We start from the raw sequence: 10,000 nt of genomic DNA, 5'->3' as shown, positions 1-10,000 counted from the left end.
TCAAAGAGCCTCTACAGATCAACATCTGCACTAAAACCTCAAGGCTCAGTTAATGTCATTTATTTGAAGAGCTATGATTATATTCTGAATTTTGTTTATAGCTCTTTGGGAATCAAACTAAACTAGATACAACAACAGCTAGCAAGTTAAATCTACATAAAGTAGGACGAACTGAGTTCAATGTGACAAATGGATATAAGGGTATAAATGAGACTGAATATTTTCACAACACAAGAGATGTGTTGTGAAAATATTCAGTTTCATTTATACCCATTTAGCCATAAGGTGGGACTCTACATTAATCAATATAAACTAAACATGAATACATCAGAGACAAAACACTAAAATTAAGCTCACAATTGAAAAAGAAAGAAAGAAAGAAAGAAAAAAACAAAAAAAACACCTATCACAGAGGTTCCTGAACTGGGGTAGGAATACCCCTAAGAGTATGCGAAGTGATTTTCAAGAGGCATGCAATAAACTTTTAATATTATCTTTTTTTTATTTATGCTTATTTAACAAAGTTGTTTATATCATTTAAGGATCTTGTTTGTTTCATAAGACTTGATAACATTATTAATTTCACTGCCAGATTTTATTCAATAAATACTTCTAAATGTAAAGACATCAATTACCAGTCAAATTTACAAAACCAGACTGCCTTGACACGTTACCTTCGCCAATGGGGTCAGGAGGACCGATGCTCCTTCCAGGCATCTTGGTGCCAGACCAGCCTCTTTCCAGGGGATCTAGGCGCAGGGGGCGAAACACCCCCATGGTGTCTCTCATCTTGATGAGCTTTGCCTCTCTCTCTGTGTCTTGCGGGAGCTTCTGCTGCTGTATCAACTCTTTGCCCCGCAAAATGGGAGCATTAAGGCCAGGCCAGACAATATTCTCACGCCCTGTTTCAAAGAAACTTGTCAGTTCTTCCATATGTTTGAAATTTGAATATTAATAATAATTAAAGAATTGATACTTTACATAAGTATGGTGACCTACTCTTCATAGCTTTAAATCAATATCATGTAAAATAAATAATTAAATGGTAAATACTAAATAAATATATTAATATAAGTATACACATATAAATATATCTGTATATGCATATTTATGTATACATATATACAAACACACACACACATATATACATATATACATACATACATACAGACATACACACACACACACACATATACATATAAAAATATATATACATATACATATATACATATATATATACATACATACATCCATACACACACACACACATATACATATAAAAATATATATACATATACATGCATCTGTATATGCAAATTCATGTATACATATATACATACAAACATACACACACACATATATTTTCATATATATTTGTATCATATTTGTAACTAAGAGAGATATTGATAGCTAGAGAAAAAAAACGATAATGGCTTACCAACGCCAATCATCTGCCCTCTGTTAAGATTTTTTGCCATTTTCTTGCCGACACCCTTACCACGACCACGCTTCTTGCCTGCATTGCTCACACTTGTTACACCCTTCCAGAGCTGATCAGCAGGTACTGAAACAATATGAATACATAAGAAAACCTTAAAAAAGATACAAAATAAACACGAAGAGAAGCTAAATTTATACTCAAATCTCTGAAAAGCAGCAGGGGAGTTTGATATCAGAATGGCTAAATGGCAAAGAATCTTACATTTGTTGAAGAAACTTGTTGACCTCGCTGGCTGCACTTGAGGAAGCTGTGGTTCATTTAACCTCTGATTAATGCTGCTTACTTTTGTTGACAGAGGAACTGTTGCAATGCTTGGCCTAGTGAGAGCGAAAGTTGTTGCATACCGACGCACAATGCCTGTGGAAGACCAAACTTTACTAAAACATGGAAACCATAAGAATATAAAGTATCAACCTTCCTTGAGTATGTAGTGTACTAATGTTAACAATGTTATAGTGTTACATTTACCATCATTACAATGTGCAGCAGAATAATTATTGAGTTGATTTTTTGTCGGACACATGCATTAAATAATGATTTATTCAGTTATAACAGAAGAGAGAAAAAGTTTCTGAAACTATGATGTTATTCATCATATCTATAAAAAATCTCATTAACCCTTGCAAGATGGGCCACATATTAAGATAATAAGCCTCTCACAATAGGTCCTTCCTTTAGGTTATATTTTCACCTCAACATGGTATACAAAAAAATCTCCAAATAAAACCTGAAAAGCATGCATAAAATTCAGCATCATAAACCAGAAAAAAATACCTTGAGTTTGGAGTAAATATGTTGTGGCATAAACATAAATGGCATAAAACATCAAGGCAACTATGATGGTTAGTGAAGTAAATAAAATACAGGGAAAAGATGGTGATGTACAAAGCAAAGAAAATGCAATGCTATCTCGAAAAAAATGTTTGGTTCTTGATCCGATATTAATCTTCATTTGCAACCTACTCATTCTAATCCTTTTTTGCAGATCTTTGATTAAATTAATGACAGGTAAGGGAAATGATTCTTATGAGACCACCTCTACAGTCTATATTGTATCATCCTACCATATATAAAACGCATAACATACTAATCAGTAGCGGAATTATAAGCTATACTTTTTAAAGACAATAACAAATAATCGAAATGTTGATACAAAATGTGTTGAACATGAAGAAGGTTCACTCAGTATTTTACACATTTGAAAACATTAAAATCACTTAGGAAACTAATGTCATGATAATCACCCGTCACAAAGACTTACCACAACTCAGAGGAGATTGAGAAATAGACAGAAAACTAATATTTTTCGCAAGTAAACAGAGCCGAGTGGAACCGGCCATGGTTTATGTTGATGGTCGCTTACATCGACAAAACTCCGTCGCTTAATTTACCAAACGAAACTCCTCTTTTTGGATCCCTTTTTCCTCTTTTTTCGTGTTTCCCTATCTCTTATTTGTTATTTTTTTTCTCTTATACAGTTTCATGATTATTTGTTTCTCTTCGTTTTTTTTATTTTTTTACTCGCGCCCATTCCCCAAATCGCCCTTGTTAAGGCATTATTTTCTGTGGATTATTTATATATCTCATTAACTCACTTCTATGCGAAGTCGAAGTATCTTTTTCAATTATAGTTTCATTATTTGGTTGCTTTCCCCTTTATATACGCCCGATACCACTTATTCTGTTTGTAATTTACGTAGTGGTTTCACATTCCACTTTTTATGTAATTTCGTCTGTATTATATTATATATAACTCCTATTACGAAGATTATACAAATCATTATCTTGTCCATTGTGATTTTCTTGGCATGATTATCCAAATTATCATTTCCCTTATTCAATTCATTTGGAAATTATATTATTGTAGTCAATGATGCTCTCAACACCTTCTTTATTAATTTGGTAATCATCACCCAATACAAAAAATAAACAGTAGTTATGATGACTATGATGATGCCATGCCATGACCTTTCTGAACTTCATACAATATAATTAATTAGGTATTGACACCCCTGGATAATGATATGAATAATAAGGATAATAGTAATAACAATAATAATGATATTGATAATGATAATAATAAAGATAATGATAATAATCATGACAATGATAATAGTAATGATGATATTGATAACAGTTATAATATTAATGATGATATCAATAAGATCATTAGGGATAATAATAATAATAGTGATAATAATAATAACAATATCATTAATAATAATGATAATAAAAAAGTAATAAAAATTATAATAATACTGATGATTACAATAATAACAATGATAATGATAATTTTAGCAATAACAGTTTTGATAATAATAAAACAACAATAATAATGATACTCATAGTAATAACAATGATAATAACATTAATGATAATTATTATCATTGTTATCATCATAATTAGTGTTATGATCATAACAATAATGATGCTCATACTAAAAAAATGATGATAGTTATATGAGTGACCGTAAGAGATATAACAACAGTAACAAGAATGACAATGGTAAGAATAGTAATAATAGTAATGATAATAATAATAATGACTAAAATAATAATAATAATAATAATATTATCAATAATAATAATGATAACAAAAATAATAATAATGACAATAATGATAATGATGATAACAATGGTGATGATAATAATAAGCGTTATTATCATAACCATGGTAATTATACTAGTACTAATAGTGCTAAAGAGCAAAAACAATAATAATAATAATAATAATAATAATAATAATAATAATAATAACAACATTTATAATAATAATAATAACAGGATATAAAAACAAGCAAGAAAGCTCAAAAAAATATTTTCTATTCATTTTTAGATGAGGAAGTACATAAGTTATCTGATAAAAGTTTGATTCATAAATACAATTTATTTTTGTACTTAAATAGCCACACAATTCCCTATTTCTTAATCATCTTATATGAAATAATGCTAAAATTGGATTTTATCAAAAAATATATGCATCAATTTCAAAGCATCTATAATGAAGATCAGTGGGAGCAAGTGGGAAGCACAAAATTGTTAAACTTAGGCACCGGGAGAAAGGCCTCAATAGATATATTGCCTGTGTTTGAATCTTATTTCATATTTCACTATAGAATGGTTGTAAAATATGCTATATATCAAGCATCTGACTAGGGGCAGCCCTTCAGTGCAATGTACAGAAATGAAGTAACACTTGCAGCAACACAGAAGAGATTTGTACACATATCCTATTAAATATGATGAGTGGTAAGATGAATAAATAAACTGAGATACCTAAAATGTGGTTTTGAGAGATTCAATTCTCCATTTATAAAAAGGAGATTAAAGAGATGACATTGAGAAAACAAGACAATCATTACCTAACAAAATTAATATTGATGAAATGGCATTAGCTAACTACAGGAATCCTAGTAAATACAACCATATTCTTTGGATGTTACTCAATCTCACTAATGTCCAGGTCGTCCTCTGAGTCCCAAGAGTGGATAAGGGCTTTGTTCCTGCCTGGAGGTTGACCCTGAGGTTTCTTTTGATTGTCTTTCTCCATGTCCTCAAGTGAGCCCCACATACTACTTCGGACAGTGTTAGAGGAGTCACTCACACTCTGTTGCCGACTTACATGGGGTGAAGACGTTGCTCCTGGGACCTGTAAGTGTGTGCCACTTGTGTCCTTTTCCCCACTACTCATCACATCCACGGCCCCTGCCATGTTGGTTTTCCGTCTCCCACTGAGTTGCAGTTCTATGGTTCGTGAAAGATTGCTTACCATCTCCCCTTGAGGCTTCTTGAGCTTAATGGGCTTATTGTCCTGCAAGTTATCCCAGCTGGTACTGTGAGCTATATTGCTGGCATCCTGCAACAGCTCTCCAGGATACTTGGCCAGACTGTCTGATCTCACAGGTGGCTCCTTCTTCATGTTCTCATATTCTGGCTCAGAGTCCCACTCAGAATCACTGCTGCTCTTCTCCACTTGTCCATAAGTCTTATTGTCAAAATAGTTCCTCTGCTTGGGACGGGCACCGCTCCCTGATGATGAGGCTGCTGCCACCACCTCTAGTGGCTCACTGGAGCCAAAGAGATTTCTGGTCACAGACTTGGAAGTCTCATTGTGTACCTCAATCTGAGCACTGCTGGAAGAGCTCTCTTCTGACTCTGTGTCAGAAGAACTATCATTGTCTTGTTTGGCCTTCGTGAGGGAGACCTTTCTGTCCTCTGTGACAACTTTGATGTCCTCTGATGGTCGGGGATGAGGATGGAACATGTCCTTTACCCCAGACTTAACTGACATGCTGGTCTTGCTCATGGTGGAAGTGATGGACCTTGAACGCTCCCTAACCTTGGATTTCACATTCTTGACAACCCTAGAGAGCATGCCTGCCTGATTACCTTTCTTCCTTGCAGCCTCTGTGATTGGCTGCACACCAGAAATATCTCCAACATTTTCTATCTTCTCATCTGCCTTCACATTTACTTCATTCTCTAGTCTCTTTCTCAGGTCCAGGAATCCTTCATGCTTCTCCTCATATCTCCTCCTCTCCTTCCTTAGCTGAGAGAGGCAAGAAGTCAAAACTTCGGTCTTGATGCCTCGAACAGATGTGTCAAGACCAAGTGAAGACAGCTTCTTGGCGAGGACTTCTGAGGTTGCACTCTTCATTTGCATCCACAGCTGTGGATTATCCCTTAGGAGGGTTTCCAGTCTTAGTGATTCTGATGATCCATTTCCTTCCTCATCCTCATCCTCATCTTCTGAGGATTGAAATGAAGAGTTCTCAGAAACAGCAGCACCATCCTCTGCTGTCTTTAAAATGTTGGATGGGAGAGCATCTGGTTTGGGGTCTGGACTAACAACCTTGAGCTGTGTAATCTTTGTTGTAGCCTGCATCCAATGTGAAGTGTCTGTCTCACTGTCCTCTGAGTCTTCATCCGTGTCTTCAGCATCCATGCGGTATGAGTGAGATGTTCCCTGAGCATTGCGACTGGGCAAAGCTGGGGATCTCTTGGCAGGTGAGTCAGGTGAGTCTAAAGAAGTCACAGATGGCTTAGTGGACCTATTGGGCATTGGTGGTGTGGATGGCTTGGGTCTTCTGATGCTGGGAGTCTTGGGGGATGGAGGAGGCTTCTGAGAAATGGCCTTCACTGGTGTCTCTTGCCTGGCCAGGTCTTGCATCATTGCCTTCAATTTGTTTTTTTCCTCTTCCAGAGCATTCTCATACTCACTCCGCATTGATTCCTTCATCTCCTTCAAGGAGCGTTTGTGGCTCTTCTTCTGTTCACTCAGTTGCTTCCTCAAGGTGTTCAGTTCATCTGACAAGCTCACAATGGCATGATCACTCTGAGGCATATCCTTTAGCTCCTCTACCTTGGTCTTGAGCTGATTTTCAATCTTCTGCTGGAGGGACTTGATCTCATTCTCTTGCTCTTTAATTAAGTCGACAAACCTGTCCACATCTACATTGTTTGACTGTTCCTGTCTAGGCCTCTGGAGATGGTGTATCTGCTGGTTGAGCTTCTCTAGTTCAGCTTTGTATTCTTGCTCCATGTTGCTTTTGTCCTCCCATGCCTTCTTCACTTCCTCTTGCCTTCGTTCATTCTCCTTCTCAAGCATTCTCTTCTGCTCTTCCATGTTTTGCATGAACTTTGTAAAATTATCATTCAGTGCATTGAACTTTTTCTCCATTTCGATGATCCTATAAGAATCCACATCATTTGTCTTGGAGGTCTCAGTTGGTACACTCTGGAGGGGTGTGGCATCACTGTGTGGCCCTCCATAGTATTTCTTGTCTACTGTGGCTGTGGGGCCCATGCAAGGGTTCCCTACAGCCACTGGAGGTACTTGCTGAAGAGTGACAGTATTGGCCTGTTGTGGATGCTTGCGCCAAAGGTGAGCTTGGAGAAAGTCTTGTCCTCTAAAGGCTTTTGTACAAAGAGGACATTTGAGGGAGTGGAAGATGCCATTGGCTATGGCAAAGGAATTGACGTACTTTACAGTTTCACGCATGCTTCTATTGGTCATCTTCATCTTTTTGGCTTCTTCCACCTGCTCCAGCAATTTTGACTTCACCTGTAGAGGATTTTGAAAGAAGTTAGAAGAAAACACTTAAATCATATTAAGTCATCTTGTATAAGCATGATTATTAATTCACAAAAAAATAATTGTATCAAAATAAATGCAAAGTTAAATAAATCTTTTGAGAGAGAGAGAGAGAGAGAGAGAGAGAGAGAGAGAGAGAGAGAGAGAGAGAGAGAGAGAGAGAGAGAGAGAGAGAGAGAGAGAGAGAGAGAGAGAGAGAGAGAGAGAGGGAGAGGAGAGAGAGAGAGAGAGAGAGAGAGAGAGAGAGAAGAGAGAAAGAGAGAAAGATAGATAGAGAGATAGAGAGATAGAGAGAGAGAAAGAGAGAGAGAGAGAGAGAGAGAGAGAGAGAGAGAGAGAGAGGAGAGAGAGGAGAGAGAGAGAGAGAGAGAGAGAGAGAGAGAGAGGGAGAGAGAGAGAGAGAGAGAGAGAGAGAGAGAGAGAGAGAGAGAGAGAGAGAGAGAGAGAGAGAGAGAGAGAGAGAGAGAGAAAGAGGCACTAACAATGCCAGTATCAAAAATGAGGAACCTAAAAGGAAAAATCCATCATTACCTGCTGATACTTCTCTGTGACCTGCTGTGCCTCTTCCTGAGCCTGCTGCAGTTGTGACTCCATGTAATCTTGCGAAAGGAAAAGGTACTGGATGATGAGCTGGGCAAGACGGAACATTTTCATCAGACTCCGCTGACCTGACATTGTTCCAAGGTCAAACTCAGACTCTGCATCACAAAAAGCAACATGTGAGAGGTTCTCTTGCAAGAATTCTATGCTGCATCCTGAAGCAAGGTCATGAAGATCTACAGATGCCAATTTATGCCAGTCCACACGTTCTCTCCTCTGTGAGGGGAACTCTACAGCAGGAGGGAGGCTAGCTCCTCCTGCTGGTGATGTTGCTCCCAGTCTTGTCCTCATCTTTAATATTGTAACATTGCTACAATATGCACAATACAGGTGAACATTTACCTGTGGAGGGAAAGATAGATGTGATAAATAAATAATGATAAATAATCATATCATATACTCATTTGAGAATATGTAGCATGGTTTAATGTATATTATTGCAGAGCAATTTCATATTCACTGATCTTTGAAGTTGAATAATGTGGGTCTTGTATCAGATATCTTATTTTATTCCATGCATGCATGCACCTGAGTCTAGCAAAGATTATCAGGCCTGAGTTATGTATATGAGCTCTTAAAACATTTACCTTGATGCTAAGATCAAAAGAATAAATATTACAATTGAAAAAAAGGCCTGGTAAATATTTGCAAGACCACTGCAGTGGTGGTCTTCTATCTATGTCCACTTGAAACTTGCTGTAGTCTATGATGGGAGGCCTATAATCTTAAGTCTAGTCTGATGGTGGTGTTTTGTTTAGTAATGAACAAAGTAGCTCCTATAAGCTTGGACTGGTTCTTTATTTAATAAATTGCCAGGGAGGTGTACAAGATATATTTTTCTAGAATATGCTTGGCAGAGGTTTGTTGCCTTTTGGCAGAGTGTTTAATGAGCAGAGAGTAGTAACTGCGTATAAATTACTGGCAGACATGTAACTGTCTTGCAATCATTTACCAAAATCATGTCTGTAGGAATTGATAATAATCATGCATTGCATTTGGGAAACTTCTTACATCTCCTGATCCTTTATATTACTATATACCAAAATTAAAAAGTATCAGCTACGCATTATCACTCTGATTTTACACAGCTTTATTCTATCATTGTGAACGTAACCTAATGTGTAGTATTGAAATATTGAATTCAATTTCCTTCCACTATGAATGCCGAATGACCTTGGTCTTGAGATTCCTGAAGTGAAATTCACTATATCTCAATGGCGAAACTTTAATTAATAAAGGACAGACAGTGAGATTTCGACGTCTGGCTTTATCATGAATATCTAAGGCATGAATCATGACAAAACATACCGCTGAATTATCATGCACTTATTACTTGCCATTCAAAATAAAAGAAGTGAAACCTAGTTTATGATCTATATCATCTTCTCTTTCGGTTGACCTTATGTAGCTTTCAGAAACTTACAATTCATATTTATGGGCGTGCGGGAGATTTGTTCAGGATGATCCAACTCATCTGCCTTTTGTTTATATTTTGAATGTACGGATTCCATGGCGACCGTAGCACATCTTTACCATCCTCTGTGGTTAAAAAATCTCAGTATTTTTATATCATGTTTAACATGAAAATAATTGTTTAATACATAATTAAATGTATCTTAATCTTGAATTTATTTAATTGATATTTCCCTTTTTGTCAGGAACAAGCAGGGGAAATGAGTTATCACCTTGATTGAAAAGGTGTACCCACGATGAATCCCATATACTATACAGGAAGAGAGAGAGAATAAAACTGATCCTTGTGATACTTTCAGTAATATGCATGATATGTAAAGAAATTAAATCGGT

At 36.4% G+C, this 10,000-nt stretch overlaps 2 protein-coding genes across 2 annotated transcripts in view; both read right to left on the bottom strand.

The window, feature by feature from the left end:
• The window catches only part of mRpS5 (mitochondrial ribosomal protein S5), a 10,506-nt gene extending 7,593 nt beyond the window's left edge, over positions 1–2,913 (bottom strand). Inside the window, exons 1-4 of the mRNA XM_043008739.2 lie at positions 2,763–2,913; positions 1,703–1,858; positions 1,439–1,564; positions 675–902 (exon numbers count right to left, since the gene is read on the bottom strand). Coding sequence (XP_042864673.1) covers positions 675–902; positions 1,439–1,564; positions 1,703–1,858; positions 2,763–2,841 — 589 coding nt within the window. The 5' untranslated portion in view covers positions 2,842–2,913. The remainder of the gene's footprint in view (positions 1–674; positions 903–1,438; positions 1,565–1,702; positions 1,859–2,762) is intronic.
• A 1,389-nt stretch (positions 2,914–4,302) lies between these two features.
• Positions 4,303–9,732, bottom strand: LOC122248617 (uncharacterized). The gene is made up of 3 exons (XM_043008740.2): positions 9,618–9,732; positions 8,126–8,536; positions 4,303–7,564 (listed from the first exon to the last, which is right to left on the bottom strand). The coding sequence occupies exons 2-3, from the start codon at positions 8,483–8,485 to the stop codon at positions 4,940–4,942; spliced, it is 2,985 nt and encodes a 994-aa protein (XP_042864674.2). The 5' UTR covers positions 8,486–8,536; positions 9,618–9,732; the 3' UTR covers positions 4,303–4,939.
• Positions 9,733–10,000: the final 268 nt, after the last annotated feature.

The sequence above is a fragment of the Penaeus japonicus genome, unplaced genomic scaffold (assembly GCF_977035675.1).
Source record: "Penaeus japonicus unplaced genomic scaffold, GWHDUDI00000001_assembly GWHDUDI00000039, whole genome shotgun sequence".
Classification (NCBI taxonomy): Eukaryota; Metazoa; Arthropoda; class Malacostraca; order Decapoda; family Penaeidae; genus Penaeus; species Penaeus japonicus.
The sequence above is the reverse complement of the archived record's forward strand: the minus strand, read 5'-3'. Positions and strand labels throughout refer to the sequence as shown.

What these genes read in the sequence shown, in the direction of transcription:
- LOC122248617 (XM_043008740.2), bottom strand. Translation starts at nt 8,485, where the DNA reads ATGAGGACAAGACTGGGAGCAACATCACCAGCAGGAGGAGCTAGCCTC. An exon ending in TCACAGAGAAGTATCAGCAG is followed by an intron (nt 7,565 to 8,125) that starts GTAATGATGGAT and finishes AATCCTCTACAG; the next exon opens with GTGAAGTCAAAATTGCTGGA.